The 18,474-nt window shown below is 44.2% G+C and overlaps 2 protein-coding genes across 2 annotated transcripts in view; one reads left to right on the forward strand and one right to left on the reverse strand.

The window, feature by feature from the left end:
* FFAR4 (free fatty acid receptor 4) overlaps positions 1-12,501 on the forward strand; it is a 21,389-nt gene extending 8,888 nt beyond the window's left edge. The window contains exons 2-3 of the mRNA XM_007951273.1: positions 1,228-1,356; positions 12,112-12,501. Coding sequence (XP_007949464.1) covers positions 1,228-1,356; positions 12,112-12,501 — 519 coding nt within the window. The remainder of the gene's footprint in view (positions 1-1,227; positions 1,357-12,111) is intronic.
* A 2,221-nt stretch (positions 12,502-14,722) lies between these two features.
* RBP4 (retinol binding protein 4) overlaps positions 14,723-18,474 on the reverse strand; it is a 15,860-nt gene continuing 12,108 nt past the window's right edge. The window contains exons 4-5 of the mRNA XM_007951274.2: positions 16,882-17,094; positions 14,723-14,760 (exon numbers count right to left, since the gene is read on the reverse strand). Of these exons, the coding sequence (XP_007949465.1) occupies positions 14,723-14,760; positions 16,882-17,094 (251 nt within the window). The remainder of the gene's footprint in view (positions 14,761-16,881; positions 17,095-18,474) is intronic.

An 18,474-nucleotide genomic window follows, 5' to 3' on the forward strand; every position in this document is an offset into this window, starting at 1 on the left:
CCGAGGCAGTATCACTACGGAAGTAGGATTGCCCAACCTTCCTTCCGAGGAGTGGCTGGTGGGTTTGAACCGCCAGCCTTCTGGTTAGCAGACAAGTGCTTTAGCCACTATGCTACCAGAGCTCCTTAAGCAACTTGTTTAGAGACCTGCTTTTTTGTCCCTAATGTAGGGAGAATACCTTGACCTATCATTCCACCTCCTGCTACAAAATCTTGTTAAGTAGCTACCTGGGCAGACACTTTGGCAAAGGTTTTTTGGCAGGAGTTGGGACCTCTTGGGGGTTTTGAGAAGCGGTTTTGGGGTCATCTGTTTTTCTGCTGTTGCTGTATATTTTCCCATCACAAGTATAAGAATTAGAGACCAAGTCATGTCCAGCATTTCTTCCAATTACTTCTTCAGCATGTTTGGCAATACATGTTGCCCACTAATATACAGGAACAAGGAGTCCATGGTGGGCAGAGGTCTGAGGAAAAGTGAGCGTTGTGTGGATCATCACTGCAGTGGTCACTTTACTGTCACTCTTAAGAAGATCCTTCAGAGACATAAGTTTCTTTCCAATCACCAAAATATAGAAAGATTTAATAAAATTGTTCTGAGCAGGCATGGATGGTGAGGGTGGGGAGACCAGATTTGGGGATGTGCAGTCCATTGTGAGCCATCTAATAAAACAGGAAAAGGTGCAGATGTCATCAAAGCATTCATTGGTTGGTCCAAATGCATGCTTTTGGTAGATCCCTGGATGCCACTTAGCTCTTTTGGGGAAAATGCTGTATGATTTTAAAGGACCACATCTTTAGTGTTTTCGGAAGCCCTTCTAAGCCTTAATTTCTTCCTCTGCAAAATGCCCGGCTTGGAAGAGAAAGCTCGAAGATTTTTGGCTGCTGAGCCCGGGGAGTGGGAGGAACACTGGACTTGGAGTCTCAAGACCCACAGCTGACTGACTCTAGTGCTCACTGGCCTTTGACCGTGAGGCCCGATTGCTTCCTCTGGAGAATCGAAGTAATCATTATCACCCTGTCTTTGATGGTTATTCTGAGGGTCAAAAGCAAGTGGTTTGTAAGTGGGATTGCAGTGGGCAGTGGAAGGGATTCTGGGATGCATGGTTCATACCACATTTGTGTTACAGTATAACACAAGGGTGTGACAGTGTTGGGTAACCTTCAACTAGGACTGAGGCCAAATAAGAAGCCAGCATTTAAATGATGTTCTCTTCCTTTTTGTAACTAGGAAATTCCAGTTTGCACACTGGTTTGGCCCAACATTGCAGGAGAAATCTCTTGGGATGTCTCATTTGTCACTTTGAACTTCTTGGTGCCGGGACTGGTCATTGTGATAAGTTACTCCAAAATTTTACAGGTATGTGTTCTTCAAGGGTCACAGCTGAACTTCACTTGGGCTCAGGGATTTCAGGTAAAAATCTTAGAATTTCAGGGTCAGAAGAGTCCATTCTGGTCCAATTCTGGTTCACTGACCAGATCCAAACAGTGGGCAAAGTGAATTTGATATTTAAAAAAAATAAGTTATATCTTTGTGAATGTTATTTTTTCTGATCAATAAAAGAACATAAGCATATTAGAAAAAATTAAGATAAAAACAGACATGCAGAAATGTGTAACAGAGAAACTGAAAATCTTCTCTAGCCTCATTGTTAATAATTGAAGGATTGCTTTCTCAAGTTATTTTCTTATAAATTTACATATGTATATGAAAATTTCTAGACTCAAAATGGCTTAAGTCAAATGGATTTTCCCACAGAAACAAAGAGCACAGAAACAGATATAATAGGTTAGATCCCTGACTGTGGGCATGGTGCCTGTTATTGATATATTAACACACATTTACTTTGTTATATGTACACATACATACATAAACACATATATGTATGTTTATAGACATATATATAATGAATTATGTGAAATTGCATGTTCAAATTAAAATAGTTATGGAGCTCAGGTAGTGTAGTGCCTAAGGCATTTGACTGCTAACCAGAAGGCTGGCGGTTCAAACCCACCAGCCACTCTTTGGAAGGAAGATGGGGCAATCTACTTCCGTAGTGATACCACCTCGGAAACCCAAGGAGGGGTCGCTATGAGTTGGGTCCGACTTGACGGCACATAACAACAATTTACATGGTTCAACCCAGTTTATTTTTTCCAGATGTGAGATAATACTGTCTGCTGTGTAACTTTTAACACTATATCTTAATATCTTTCCATATCAGTTCCTAGATCTCCACCTCATTACTTTTAATGCCTATATGGTCTTTTAACATACAAATGTGACATAGTTTCTTTTATGGACTTTTGGGTTGTGTCCATTCGTTGCTCATCATAACACTGCAGTGACGAAGAATGTGTACTTTACAAATTTTATTGAAGTAGAATTTATATAGAGAAAAAGCACACCCACCATATGTATACAGCTTTCAAATGGATACCTGTAAAAGCAGGTATGCTTGTGGATACCCGTAAAAGCAGCTCCCAGATCAAGAAATGGAGTGTGACCAGCAGAGCTCAAAAACCCTCTCTTGCTACTTTGCAGTGGTTGCCCTCTACCTCCAAGGATGTGCCTTTAAAATGTCTATGGAAACAGAAAATGATCTCTACCTTCAAAACAAACATGTACCAAGACCTAAAAAATGCATAGCCTGTTTCCCACCTCTTGAGGCAGCACATTTACTGGTAAGGTGCTGGCTCAGGTGGACAGCAGGTACCTAGATGTAAGCCCATTTTAGGAGGCTTAATGTACAGCCTTTAAGTCCTCTAGGAGGTTTACAGTTGTTGAATCCTGGTTTTATAGCATATTATGGGTCATCTGGCAAACAGGCATATTGACGTGGTACCCTGTTGGTCTTGCTTGCTGTCTGGCCACTTTTATGGCCCTTTCTTTGTGAATCAGGATCATTCTTACTCAGAACCCAAAGCCAGGGCAACCTCCACCCAGGCTGCTGCCTCCACCTTGGGTCTTATGGGAGATGGACCCCCATAGTATTCCCTAGACTCTTCCCAGCCAGGTGACTAGTGACCCTCAAAGTGACTACCAACCTGGGACTTACCTGAGGTAGACTCAGGCCTGGAGTTAAGGTCTGTAAAGTGCCAGCAACCAGGCTTTGCATATGAAAATGCTAGTAAGTGTTAGCTATTATCATTGAGTTAAAAACAAAAGAAGCTAGTGAGAAAGGAAGAGAAATGTAGAATGAATTTTTAAAAATTTATTTAACAAATATTTATGTAATAGTTACAATGTACCAGGAACTAACTCATTTAATCTGTTTTATCTTTTAAATAATATTTTATTGTATTTTCAATGAAATTAGGTTCCTACTTAACAACTGTTACACTAATTGTTCAGTGACATTGGTACATTTTTCACAATGAGTCAACATTCTAATTTCATTCTGGGTGTTTTGTTCCCAGTAATCTGGTTTCCTTGTCCTCTTACCGATTCATCTTTGCTTTACACTAAATGTTGGCCATTTGATCTCACATAGATGATTTTTAAAAGGTGCACAGGATTTATGGTTAATATTTTTTATTATATGAGCCAATTTGTTATTTAGCTAAAAGGTGATCTCATGGGGGTAGTGTCAGTTCAAGCTTTATGGAGCTTATCATCTCAGGATGATAGTCTTGGAGACTCCTCTAGTGAGGACTAGTCCAGTGAGTCTAGACTTTTTAAAAATTTGAGTTCTGGCCCACATTTTTCTCCTCTTCTGTCAAGATCCATCTATTGTGGCCCCAATCAAGTGGTCATTAGTGATAGCTGGGCACCATCTAGTTCTTCTGGTCTAGGGGGAGATGAGCCCATACTTCCTGTAGACTGTTAGTCCTCTGGTCTAGTTTCTTCTCTGAGTATTTGTTTTTCTCTTTTGTAATTCATTTAATCTCTATGAGAATTATAGATGAGGAAACTGATGCTCAGATTGCTTAAGTAATTTGCCCAAGGCCACACAGCTCATAATGGCAGGGTCAGGATATAAACCTAGGTAATCTGGTTCCGCAGTTCCAACACCAATTCTTCATGCATTTCTTAAGGGTCTACTCTGTACAAAATGCTGGTGGAAGCTGGAGGATGAGCCAGGAGTGAGCAAATCACATTCTCTGCTTAGAAGGAGCTTTGACACAGGAGATGGAGGAAGGACACAGACAAGGGCACTGCTATTCAATGTAGTGAAACCCTGGAACCCAGTGTAGAGTGATGCTGAGCCTTTGTGTGAATATACTTTGCAAACTGTTAAATGTTACACAAATGTAAGGAATGAATGAGGGCCGTACAAGAGGAACAACCAAGGGTATGAAAGATAGACATGAAGATCTGAAAGGACTATTTGAATAACTGCCTTTGAGTCCTGAATCTTCTACTTACTTGCTGTGTGGTCTTGGGCAAGTTACTTAACCACTCTGAACCTCATTTCTCTTATCTGCAAAATGTCAATCATAACTCCAATAGGAGAAGGTTGTTGTAAGGCATATGAGAGAGATCACTGGTGTAACAATTGTGTGATGCCTGTTTGTAGTGGGTGTTGGACAAATTTCACCAGTTGTTATTTGTTAGGCAAGGCTGCTCCTTCTCTCAGAGCATGATGGGGAAAAAAAAAAAAAACTGCCGAGATTTTGAGAGGATAAATAGGAGGGCCCCTGATTTGCAGCAGAGCAAGAACAAGGAGCTGATCCAGGAGTAGTGCAGGCTGGAAGGGGCGGGCAGCATTTGGCACCTTCTCCTTAGTGGCTCTGCTTCTGTGTCCCTTAGAGGCAAGAAGGCTTTAGTTTGTCCTTTTTGCATTTCTGCTTCACATCTTAGCTCCCTGGTGATGGCAGACTGAATTATTCTATAGAAACATTTCCACTCATAATCCCAAGCCCCCACTTTTTTTTTTTCTCAGACCAAGTCCCACCTGGAAAAAACTCTAGAAAGAAAACAAGAAACTGATGAATTCAGGAATGTGTCCTCTTGTCCACCTGTCTCTATATATCAGTTCATCATTCTCCAAACATTTTGCATATAAACCCACAGTCAGCCTTTGGTTCTCCCCATCAGAGATCCCAGGCCTGTATCCATAGAGACAAAACAGAGTGAGGGAACACGTGAAGCTGCTTGGCACAAAACTGAAAAACCCCGCATCTTTCCAACCAGTCCTCTAGGCTCACCTGTCACCACTGCCACTAATCCAGGCCCGTCTCCAGGCTTCAGAGGTGTCTTCCAAATCACTTTGATCTTTTATTCTAAATAGTCTTCTTTAGAGTGCTTTCTAGAACTCCACGTAATGTTAGAAGGTATTAGGAAGGGTCCATGATCACATTAGTTTGGGAAATGCTCAGTTAAAAGGAGTGAATGGGTTTCTTAGGTGTAGGACTTTCAGAGGCTTTGTTATACTAATGAACACTGGGAATCCGGCACAGGAATAGAGCAGGCAGCATTGCTGAATCTGACTCCGACCAGTTAATAGTGGCCATCAAGCCAATTCTGACTCAAGGTGTCCCCACGTGTGTCAGAGCAGAATGGTGCTTCACAGGATTTTCAATGGCTGATTTTTCAGCAGTAGCTCTCTAGACCTTTTTTTCCCAAGGCCCCTCTTCTGGACTGGTGCTCCATGGAACCTTCTTTGGGAAACCATGCTCTAAATTCCCTGCTGTGCGCTGGTTCTGACCTGAAGAGGGATCCAGAGCAGCTGTGCAGCTAAAGCTCTTCCCGAGGCTTCACCTGGGCTCTTCCCCCAGCCCTCGCCCTTCGTGGTTGCTCAGGGCAGCCACTTCATTCTCCCTTCTGCCATCCCTGCTTCCTCTTTCCTCGTGACTCAGAGACACCATTCATCTCCAGTGGCTTTTTTCCAATCAGCAGTTTCCCAGGGAAATAGCCTCCCAGCCACTCCCCAGTGGCTTCTATCAGGCTGTCAATGCTAGCTGTTTAGGCGTGGTTTGCGTTATTACCCAGCAACCATTGCCATAGCAACATGTGATGCTTCTACCCTTTCTAATAGTGTATGTTCCCCTCCTCACTCTTACAAACACTCCAGAATGGAAGTACAGTGCGGGCAGGGCTTCTTTGCCCCACCATCTTCTTCATTACTGTATGCCCAGCACATATCAGAGTGTTCAGCACACAGTACCCACTGCCATCGAGTTGATTCTGACTCATAATGATCCTATCGGACTGGGTAGAACTGCCCCATAGGGTTTCCACAACTGTAAATCTTTATAGAAGCAAACTGCTTCATTTTTCTCCTGCAGACTAGCTCGTGGGTTTGAACCACTGACCTTTTGGTTAGTAGCCCAATGCTTTAACCACAGTGCCACCAGAGGTCCTTCAGCCCACAGTAGATATCCAATAAGTATTTGTTGACTGAGTAAGTCCATAGCTTGAAGAAGGATAAACCTCAGCCTATCAAGAGCTTAGCTGAGAAATGGCCTGGCCCTCATTCCCCTACCTTTGGAGCCTGCTAGCCAGTGATGGAAAGGGAAGTGAACTCTCTGGGAAGATAGAGGTCTATTGTCTGATGTTTCTAATTGGGAAGCTGCTGACTGACCACAGCAACCCTCACAGACGACCCAACTCCAGGCCATGCTCTGTTAGGAAGCATCTTCTACCTGCATCCACCTGTCAGCAGCTGAGCTCATCGTCACTCCCACAGCTGGCAAGAGCAACTGAGAGGCATGTGTGTGAAGTCTTCAAAATGTGGTCTTCAAAAATCCACATGGATGTGAGGTCTCTGTAAAAAAAGACTCTCCTTCAAACGATAAGGGTAGAGAGGTTGGGAGTGGAGAGGTGGGAGTGGGTGGGAGCCCACATCAAGCCTATTGTCTTCGATTAGTAGTTCTCATATGTTAAAGGGCAAGAGTCACCTGGGCAGTTTATTTAAAATGCTGATTTCTGGGTTCCCCCTGAGAACTATAGAGTTCGGAATATCTGAAGGTGGGGCCTATGCATCTGCATTTTAGTGAGTGGTGTGGTGACTCTGAGGTGGGGGCTTGGGGACCTTGTTCTGAGGAGCTTAGTTCTTCTGGCAAGAGGTGAAGAGTGTCAGCTCCTCCCTGGGGGACAGACACCTTGAGCAAGCCACTTCACCTCTCAGAACTTCCATTCCATGACTTACTCTAAAACGGAGGTGGGGTGGGGTGGGGGTGGTGGTAATGCTAGAACTTGCTTTGTAGGCTTGTTTTGAGGATTAAAGTTAATTCTCAAAAGTCAATTGAACATTTAATTTAACGTAAAAGCACACGAAGTGCAATGTCGGAGACATTCTAAGCCCTGATTAAATGTTACCTGGAGTCCCTGGTGTTGCATATAGTTAATGTTCCTGCTGCTAACCAAAAGGTTGGAGGTTTGAGTCCACAAAAAGTTTCCTTGGAAGAAAGACCTGGCAACTTACTCTTGAAAAATTAGCCACTGAAAACCTTCTGGAGCACATTCCTACTCTGACCCCTCTGAGGCCACCGGGAATCAGAGTTGACTCTACAGCTACTGGTTTGCTGAGTTTTTTAAAAATTTATTATTGTAAATTAGTCTTGCCATCTGGGTCACAGAGCAAGGGAGGAGCCATGTTTGATTACAAAGGCCCCATTTCCCTCCTTATCCCCCACAAGTTATGGGAACTGTGGAGAGAAGGAAACGGCAGCATCTGTCAGTGCTAAAAAAAGACCCAAACACTTATGCACTTGGCCCATGAGTCAGCCCATTTAGTCTGTCTGTTCAGTCACAGTTGTTATCAGGCACCTGCCAGAGCCCTGGCTCACAGTGGGCACAAGGATACCCCATTTATGGTCCCAGCCCCCAAAGAATCTGCAGTCTGCTGGAGCCAGGTGTGAAACTAACACATCAACAGCTACCACACAGTCTATGTGGCAAGTGCCCAGCAAGCACTAAGAAAAGAGTTGTAGGGTGCCAAGGAGGAGATAACCAGGAAGGTTTATCAGAATTCATGGCATTAGACTTGGAGTTAAAGGCTGGACAGATGATTTCCACTGACAGAGGTAGTGGAGGGTGGAAAGGGACCGACTCAAAATGGAAGAGTGTGGGCTGGAGTCCGACTGCCAATCCTTGAAGGCCAACTCCACAGCTCCTTAGTAGGGTGATGTTGGGCAAGTTCCTTAACCTCTCTGAGCCTTAATTTCTTCATCTGTAAAATGAGGATCATAAAAGTACATATACCATAGGTGAACAGTAACGCCAGGGAGGTATGCACTCCTTAGACCAACCAACCATACAAGATCAAAAGGGCAGCATTTGCCCAGGGATAAAGCTGAGAAGGCAGGAAGGGATAGGAAAGAAGGTCCAATGGAAATGGTAAAATCACAGAGGAAGTGGGAAGAGTGCTATTACATTGTGAGGATTGCAATCAATGCCATGAATCCAAAGGTGTATGAATGGTTGAATGGAAACCCAGTTTGCTCTGTAAACTTTCACCCAAATCACAATAAGAAGTTAAAAAAAAAAAAAAAAAAAGACAGACATACATCACAGGAATGTTGGGAGAATTTAAAGAGATGATCCAAGTGCCATGTAGAGGGCCTGGCACACAGTAGGTGCTTAATAAATATGAGCTTCCGTCAATTCATTCATTCAACCAGGAACTCCGGATACATTGTCATCCATCTTGGCAAAACAAAGAGGGCAGCTAGAGGGAAGAGAGTGCTGTTGGAATCAGCCCTCACATGCCCAACAGGCTGCACTTTGATGATGCCCCTACTGAGGGGCAGTGCCAAATCCACTGCAGCCCACTTACCTGCCACCCTACCCAGCTGGTCACTTTCCTCTCCCAGATCTGTTGGCCAATGTTGTCTCCTCAGCTTAACCAGCTCTCTTAATTTCTTAGGGTGGCCACACAAAACACCACAAAGTGGGTGGCTGCAAACAACAGAAACATTGTCTCACCTTTCTGGAGGATCACCAAAAAAAAAAAACAAACTCACTGCTATCGAGTTGATTCTGACTCATAACAACCTCTATTGGGTTTCTGAGGCAGTAAATCTTTGCGGAAGTAGATTGCCCCCTCTTCCTTCCGAGGAGTGGCTGATGGGTTTGAACCGCCAACCTTCTGGTTAGCAGTTAAACGGCTTAGACACTATACCACCAGAGCTAGAGGGCCAAATTCAGGTACTTGCAGGCCCAAGTTCTCTCGAAAGGCTCTACAAGATCCTTTCTTTCTCTCCTGGTCTCTGGTAGCTCCAGACATTCCTGGGCTTGTAGCTGCAGCATAACTCCATGCCAGCCTTTGTAGTCACATGACATCTTCCCTCCTGTGTGTCTTGCTTGCCTCTTCTCTTTAATAAGAATACAACTCAGATTGTATTAGGACCCAATTTACTCTAGTTTGACCTCATATTAATTGAATCATCTTTGAAGATCTTATTTCCAAATTAGGGCATGTTCACAGGTGCCAGGAGTTAGGACTTCAGCATAACTTTTTGGGGACATAATTCAATCCATAACAACAGTTTTCACCTGAACATAAGTTCTAAATTTCATTCTACGCAGCACTTCCAGACTTGGATGTACCATACTACCACCAGCTTATGAGCCCAAGATAGTGGGTTATGCCTCCTAAGTATCTCTCAGCCTGCAAAGCATGCAGTAGATGGGAGGAATGACTAGTCTGGCAACACCTTTGGAGCCTTTTACCCTGAAGACAGTTAATCACTAAGCAGCTCTGGTGGTGTAGTGCCTAAGGCATTTGACTGCTAACCAGGCTGGCAGTTCAAACCCACCAGCTGCTCTGTGGAAGGAAGATGGGGCAATCTGCTTCTGTAAAGATTTACTGCCTTGGAAAACCAATGGGGGTTGCTATGGGTCGGAATCTATTAGGTGGACTATGAATTGGAATAGATTCTATGGCAGTGGGTTTGGTTTTTAGTTTTGGTTAATCTTTAGCTCAACTGAACTTGATTTCTACAGATGGGAGCTTTGACCATTTGTTATTAGTGGAATGACCTTGAACAAGTCAATTTCTTCCTATGTGAAATAGGAGTAATAGTAGCACACACTCAAAAGTAGTTGATGAGGATGAAATGCAACAACTTATAAGACACACAGGGAGGGGTCAGTGAAGCTCAGCTGTCCTGACTAGTGTTTTTATTCTTGTTGTTGTTGGGAGCAGGCGGGGAGGGGGGCTTGTTCATTCAGCATCTGTTGCCTCATCTCCATCACCAGGAGGTGGACCTCAACTGCACAGAAGCAAGCAAGCAATTGCATTTAATCGTATTGTTGTTGTTGTTGTTATGTTCCATCGAGTCGGATCCAACTCATAGCGGCCCCTCCTTGGGTTTCCGAGGCAGTACCACTATGAAAGTAGATTGCACCATCTTCCTTCCGAGGAGTGGCTGGTGGGTTTGAACCACCAGCCTTCTGGTTAGCAGTCAAGTGCCTTAGGCACTGTGCTACCAGAGCTCCAATTTAATCCATTTAATCATAAACCAAGTAAATGGCTATCTTTCAGTTAAACCAGTTGCCATCAAATGAGTTCTGACTCATGGCCACCCCATGTGTGTCAGGGTAGATTTTCTGTGGCTGTTTTTTTTTTTCTTTAATTATGTCACCAGCCCCTTCTAAGATGACTCTGGGTGGACTTGAACCTCCAATCTTTTGGTTAGCAGCTGAGTGAGCTAACCATTTGCACCCCTCAGGGACTCCTGCCCTTCAGTTAGCTAGTTAGAAATATTCCAAGGAGAGTATCTGAAGCCAAGCTGGTCTTGGAGTTACATTGGTGCAAATTATGAGTGATGCCAATTACCTTCTAATTACTTCCCCTCTTGAGATTCAGGAATCTAAGGGGAATGGGCCAAGGAAGGCAAGCACAGAGCTCACAATGACATTCCTAAGACATTTTGTCTCCAGACTACACAAGCACCCGTTCAGCGGCCAGAAAAAGCGGAAGGACACATGGCCAGACTAAGGAAGTGGGAGTTAACAAGGGCCCACTCGTATGATCAGACAGTCTGAATCGGGTCTTTACCTGGGCTAAGCAGTAACAGGATGGAATAAAGCATGTCAGGCCAACAGGTACCATTCTCCATTACACACCAGGTGAGCTGTGCACCAGACAGGCCCCGGCTGCCTCACTGTACAAGTTACCTGCCACCCTCTCACCCCTCGCCAGCCCTCCCACCCCCACTCATCCAGTTTCCTTCTCACCACCACCACTTTGGCACTGGGGAAGGTGAAGGGTGAAAGCTGACAACCAGGCCTTCTCCCTCAGACAGTGCCTAATGGACAATTTAAACTAGGCAAAAAGACAGGACCAGGATGGGTGAGATTCACCCAGCCAGTCAAGGTATACTGTTAAGTAAAAAAGAAAGAAGCTTCAAAGCAAGATGCATGGTATGATCCTATTTGTGTACAAAGCAAAAATACAGACAGCTATGATGCCATAGCCAGGTATGCACGTGGAATGTAGAGCATTTTCAGAAGGTCATACAGAAAACTGTCTAGTTGGTCACCTCTAGGGTGTTGAAATGGAGGATGTAGGAGGTTAGATGCCTTAAATGTTTCATTTGATTCCCTTCAGTATATTGTTTGAGTTTGTATCTTGAGCACATACTACTTTTATACAATTGATTTTTAAAGAAGGAGCAACAGGAAAGATGTGCTTCTGTTCACATGTCCTTCTTTTGTAGACCACCCATCTCAGACTTTTCACTTCCCCGCATCACCTTTGTTCCCGGTGTGGATTATTTTCTGCTGATCTCTCAGGATGCCAGCCAACAAAAACCAAACCCACTGCCTTCGAGTGAATTCCTCCTACTCATAGTGACCCCATAGGATAGAGCAAAACTGCCTCATAGCATTTCCAAGGCTGTAAAACCTTTAAGGCCTTTCTCCCACAGAGTGGCTAGTGGGTTCGACCCACCAACCTTTTGGTTGGCAGCCCAGTGATTTGACTGTGCACCACCAGAGCTCCTGGAGGCCAGTCAGGTGCCATGTTTTTTTCAGCACCCCGAGTGTGAGCAGTGTACCAGGCGTCTGGCAATGAGTTCACTCCCCACAAAGTTTCAAAGCCAGAGAGCCTCTGTATAGCCAGGATTGCAGATACCAACTCCTGGACCCTCTGTTCCTCCTAAAAGAAAAGCCCTTAGTGTTCCCTCATGAGCTGTAGCTCTGGATTGCTTCACTTTCCCGCAGATCACGAAGGCGTCCAGGAGGCGGCTCACGATGAGCCTGGCATACTCCGAGAGCCACCAGATCCGCGTGTCCCAGCAGGACTTCCGGCTCTTCCGCACCCTCTTCCTGCTCATGATCTCCTTCTTCATCATGTGGAGCCCCATCATCATCACCATCCTCCTCATCCTGATCCAGAACTTCCAGCAAGACCTCGTCATCTGGCCGTCCCTCTTCTTCTGGGTGGTGGCCTTCACGTTTGCCAATTCAGCCCTAAACCCCATTCTCTATAACATGTCACTATTTAGGAACGAATGGAGGAAAATTATTCGCTGCTACTTGTTCACAGAAAAGGGAGCCATTTTTACAGACACATCTGTAAGAAGAAATGATTTATCTGTTATTTCCAGCTAATTAATTTCTTTTTCTTTAGGCAAAGTTTTCTCACTATGAGCTGTTTTCAAAGGGAGCTAATTTTCAGGGTCATCATACAAATGTACTCTGCTTTAAGAAAATTTAACATTTGCAAATATATATTTACAACAATGATAAATTGAGGGATGATCATTCAACGTTATATTTCCTTTTCAAAAGGATTTGCTGTGGGTTCCTTTTAAATATGAACTTATTTAGTGTGTTTGTAATATAATTAACTTTAATAAAGTTTTATTTATAAATGCTCAGCAATCACATCTACATATAAAGCCTTCCTGGTTTTTTAAGTGAGGCTTGGAACTGACCCAGGCCCCAGATTTCTTGTTTGAAAAGTGACAGCCACTCTAGGCCCCCTGGATTTGTAAGGCCTCAGGGTTATTTATAGATGTCAAGAGTGGATGAGTGCTTGAGGAATTTCTAATGAACAATTAAAGTAGTTTTTTTTTTTGTTTTTTTTTTTAAAGAAAGAGCCACAAACCCCATTAGAGGAAAGCTAATATATATCTGAGCTGGGCATATATTTATTACTTTTTTGGGGGAAATATTTTGTTTTCAGTAAAAGTCTGTGTAACAAATTATCTTACCACTTAACAATGTCTACACAAATGATCAACAATATTGGTTATCTTTCTCACAATGTGTCAACACTCATTATTCCCATTTTGGTTGTTTCATTTGGATATATATGTATTTGACTTGAACTCTCTGATGCCAAAGGCTTGCTTCTCAAGATTAGAAACTGAGGCTCCGGGGAACTCAGGAGACAAACTGAGGCTCTTGGGAACTTATGGGAAACTAAGGCAAATAGCTTTGCATGTGCTTATATACTCGTGTCCTTCTTTTCCCACAGATAAAGCCAAACCTCTTGCTGTTGACTCAACTCCAACTCATGGTGACGCCGTGTGTCACAGAGTGGGAGTCCTCCATAGGGTTTCCTTGGCTGTGATCTTCATGGAAGACTGTCATGCCTTTCTTTCATAGCACTGCTAGTTGGACTCCAACTCCCAACCTTTAGGTTAGTAGTCAAGGATGAACCATTTGCATCACCCAAGCACCTACTAAGGAGCTCTGGTAGTGTAGTGCCTAAGACATTTGACTGCTAACCGGAAGGCTGGCGGTTCAAACCCACCAGCCACTCCACACGAGGAAGACTGGGCAATCTACCTCTGTAGAGATACTGCCTCGGAAACCCAAGGAGGGGTCTCTGTGAGTTGAACTGACTCAACCGCAGTGAGTTTGGTTTGGTTTTTAAGCACCTACTAATGTTCACAGGGGCTGCAGATGGGGTGGGACATTGTTATCCTATCCCAGTCCAGGCTACTTCCACCCCTGCCTATGGCCTTCTCTGCACAGTCCAGGTAGAGGGGGCGCTGTGATCTTTCCCACAGCTTTGGCTTCCAGGTATCCAACCCCTCCTTCTTCCCTCAGGGAAGTCAAAGGCCTCTCCTTCTTTGACTCTAAGCTACAGCTAAAATAGTAAGATGTGAGCTAAGTGCTAGAGACCATAAGGGGCTTGGGGGTATTTCTCAGAGCTTGCCCTGACCCATGTGTCTCAGCTTCACCTTTCTTCCTATAAATCTATCTGGATGAGCCCACTGCAGTCCTGCCCACCTTACAGGCCTGGGGCTGAGGCCTCAGGCCCACTGGCGTGGCCTGCATTCACTTCCTCTTTTGGCCTTGGTGCCTTAGCCAGACTGGTGGTTAGTGCCTTCCTGGGTTCCTGAATAAAGGCCCTTTTTCAGGAAGTTGAGAGTAGCCACAGTCATTAATAATGGAGATTAGAACAGATCAGAACATAGAACAGGCCAAAGGTTATGAAATGCCTTGAAAGAAGAACAGCTTTCTTATATACAAATGTGCCCCCACTCGACCATTTGCAGGACTTCTTACCTTGATACAGACAGGAACACAAATAAAAACTCAAGTCATAGGAAACATGTGACTATTTTAATAAATCAAAGTCTGGAACCTAGGCCTCCAATTATTCCTCAAAAAACTCCAGTAAAAGATACACATTTGGCCACAAATGGATTCACTTTTCCCCACATGTATTTTTATATGTCCCAAGGGTTTTGTATTTACTGAGGAAAGATGAGGAAAGAGAGGGACGTTTAAACTAAGATCCAAAGATAAATAGAGTTGAAGACTGAATGACAGTTGATGGAAAGTTTTCAAATGGAACTTTACATCCATGATGTGGCTACAAAACGTGTCTTTCTGATTTGCCGTCACAGTAACCTGAAACATAGGGGAAAAAGCCATTAGTGACAGAAAGACGGGCCTACAGCTCACTGTAGGTAATGAATATCATGATGTCCTTAGAACTCAGCTTCAGTCAGATGCTTCTTATAAGGTCATGATGGATTCCATTTCCAGAAATTAGATGTGGCCTCAAGGCTGTTAACTGAAATCCTCTGAATTTCTGGTAGTGGCAGTTGGGACTGGGAGACTATGGTCAGCTGTATGAAGTACCATCTTAATGAAATATTTATGGGTTTTTTTTTTTTTTTTTGCCTCAGTGCATTTCAAGTGAGAGCACTTTTCCGTTTCAGGAAGAGAGGGGCCAAGATCTTGGCCACACTGTTGATTGTTTTATAGGTTGTTCACCTTGTCCCATGCCATGTGTCACCAGGTGGTATCACAAAGGAGTTGAGAATTGCAAAGACTTAGGTTTGTATACAACTCAGCTACCTATTGAAGATCTCAGGCAACTTTCTTAGTCTATTTCCTCCCTTGTAGGGTGTGGATCATAATATTATCTACTTACAGATGCCTAAGGCACTTGACTGCTAATCACAGGGCTGGCGGTTCAAACCCACCAGCCACTCCTCGGAAGGACGATGAGGCAATCTATTTCCGTAGTGATACTGCCTCGGAAACCCAAGGAGGGGTCGCCATGAGTTGGGTCCGACTCAATGGCACATAACAACAACAACACCACAAATGTTTCTGAGGCTTAAACAAGAGAGTACGTAGAAAGGTGCACTTACCTGCCCTATATTCATCTGCCCTCAGCATGAAGCATCAAACCAAAGGCAAAACCAAGCCCAATGCCATTGAGTCGATTCTGACTCATATGACCCTATAGGACAGAGTAGAACTGCCCCATAGGGTTTCCAAGACTATAAATCTTTATGAAAGCAAACTGCCTCATCTTTCTCCTGCAGAGCAGCTTGTAGGTTCGAACTGCTGATCTTTCAGTTAGCAGCCAAATACTTTAACCTCTACACCACCAGAGCTCCTCATAAAGTTACTTAAATAACTTTTTTGGTGTGGTTCATATTACAAATACCTGTTTTGTGTAGTGTGAATCAACTAGTTAGACGAACAGCAGAAAATTTCAGTGTTGTTCTCTTTTCACTACATTTGAACATTACCCTAGGTGAATTCTGAAACCCAGTTTTCCACAGGAGTGTGTGAGTGTCAATTCAAAAGAGATTGCATAACCTCATCCATAATATTTCTGGTTTTTAAATCAAGAAAAGACAAGGGTATTATCTATAAAAGAGCCTATGTTACTGGAAAAAAAAACAAAACACCACTACTGTCAAGTCAATGCCAACTTATGGTGACCGCAAAAAATGTAAAGGAAGAAAACCAGCAAGTCAGTTCAATGAAAAAGAAAAAGAAAGTGGTTATGCAGTTTCATACAGAAAAAGAAAGCTTCTTGAAATCATTCTTTTCTGAACTTGCTTTGTTGGTATTTCTATTCAATTTAGTATTTGTTTTCGTTTTGACATCAATGGCCACATTTGCTGCCCAGCTCTTTGCTGGGGCCACTTGATCCGCAAACAATTTACCAGTTACAGTTGCCATTGAGTCGATCCTGACTCATGGCAACCCCATGTGTGTCCCAGTAGAACTGTGCTCCGTGGGGTTTTCAATGGCTGGCTTTTCAGAAGTAGGTCACCAGGCCTTTCTTCCAAGGCACCTCTGGGTACACTTGAGCCTTCAACCTTGCTGTTAGCACAGAGCATGTTAAAAGTTTGTACCACCCAAGGACTCCCCAAATGATATGAGTTCAGTCAAAACGGCTGGTTGAAGCATACAGCCACAGGCATAATTGTGGGACCACAGACTGGTTGTAATAAAAGGAATAGGACAAAGGGAAAATGTCCCCTGCAGTTCTACTTAAACAAATGCCAGAGTTCTGGAAAAAGGCCTCCCTCCATTCCCTCTGCATCCACCCTAGGAGAAGGGTCATGATGGGCTGAGATTTGAGCTCAGGCCAGGGAATCCCAAGATGCCTTGTTCCCTCCTGGATGCAGATGAAATAGGTTTTGCTGGCAGGCAGGTCCCACCTCACTGCTGGCTGCCCCCCGGGCGAGCTTGTCCCGCGCCCGTTCCGTGCCCACTCACCATTGTGAATGATCATCCTGTACTGCCTGCTCAGGCACAGCTCCTCCTGCCTCTGCCTCACGATTCTCTGCACTTCTGGGGGCAGCCCATGGGGGTCCCGGGCAAACACGAAGGAGTAGCTGTCGGCACAGGTGCCGTCGAGGTTCAGAAGGCGGCAGGAGTATTGCACGGCATACGTGTCATAGTCTGTGTCGATGATCCAGTGGTCATCATCTGCAAGCCAGAAAGCCACAGTGCTAAAGTGTCTCCAGTCAGAGGTCAGAGGGCTCCGGTGCCCGGGTAAACCTGCTGCCGGGCACGAGAAACTTCCTGGAACCGGTTTCACATCACTGGAAAGCAGGAAGCTACAGATAAGTCTGACAGATGTTCTAAGACTGGGAAAGTAAGAAAGGATCTGGCTTTCCTTTATCCAAAAAGCCCTAGGATGGGGGTGGGGAGGACTCATGTACTTCAGTCATTATCTCTTACTTTGTGATAAATGCTATCACATCTTTCCAACAAGAACAGGGGCCCATCAAAACCACAGAACAGACCTTTCTCCAGTTGTCTTGGCCTCCAATCCTCCAAAAATATCTAAATCTTTAGCAGCTAATGTCTGGTGGCCACTAACTTACGATATCCCTGACATCAAGATTTACCTTTGCAATGATCTGTGTCAGCTAGTGCCCAGTCATCTTACCTGTCCCTCAGCACCCTCGCCCTCCCAATGCACTGGAGGCCACCACTCGGATGCTCTTCCAGACCCATCCTAATTCCTGTTCAGTAACTCTACTCACTTCTGTGTGCTGGCAAAAGCAAGTAGAGTTTTTGGTTTTGGGGGCAAACAGATGCCCATGATTTGACATCAGATATTCATTCCTTCCTACAGCTGTACTCTTCACTACTCTCCTGAGCCCTTGAAGAATTTAGATTCTATTTATTCCTCAAGGCCAAGCTGTAAGCCATGATGAGCAAGTATAATGAAAGTGCTAAAAATAACAACAAAGGCAAAATGAAAAATAGCATTAATAAGAAAGTATGGGAGAGCTTTATCGGAGAGAAGCAATAACGCTGTGGTTTATCCGAATGCCTGCTGACATACAACCATGTGCCAGACACGTGTGTAGACACTTGCCATGTTTTTTCATTCTTTCCTCACATCAAATGGGCGCACTATTTTCCTCTGTTTTACAGATAAGAAAACGGAGAGAGAGGGAAACAAAATAATTCACTATTCACCTAGGATCACGAAGAGCAGTGGAGAACTGAGAGTCCACTGTGGTCTGTCTGACTACAGAGCCCACAGGCTTAACCTCCACACCACAGTGTCTCCAGACAATAAGTAAATGGAGAGGAGGAGGCAAGAACCAAGAAACACAAAGCAACTGTATCTCATCTCACGCCCCATGTTGTCAAGCAAGTGATGCAGTCTGCCCTACATAGTGCTCCAGGTTGGAGAGGGGCAGCATTAGGAAATATAAGGGTGATCTCTAATGCCTGCTATAAATTGCCTCTGCTATGCTTCTCTGAGAAGCCCTAGGAGAGAGTTGAGCCCAAAGCCAGGCCACACAGAAGGGGCTGTCAGAGTAGAATCAAGCAGGATCTCCATGAGAG

Source organism: Orycteropus afer, unplaced genomic scaffold, assembly GCF_000298275.1.
Source record: "Orycteropus afer afer isolate SDZICR_OR568_19922 unplaced genomic scaffold, OryAfe1.0 scaffold00293, whole genome shotgun sequence".
NCBI lineage: Eukaryota > Metazoa > Chordata > Mammalia > Tubulidentata > Orycteropodidae > Orycteropus > Orycteropus afer.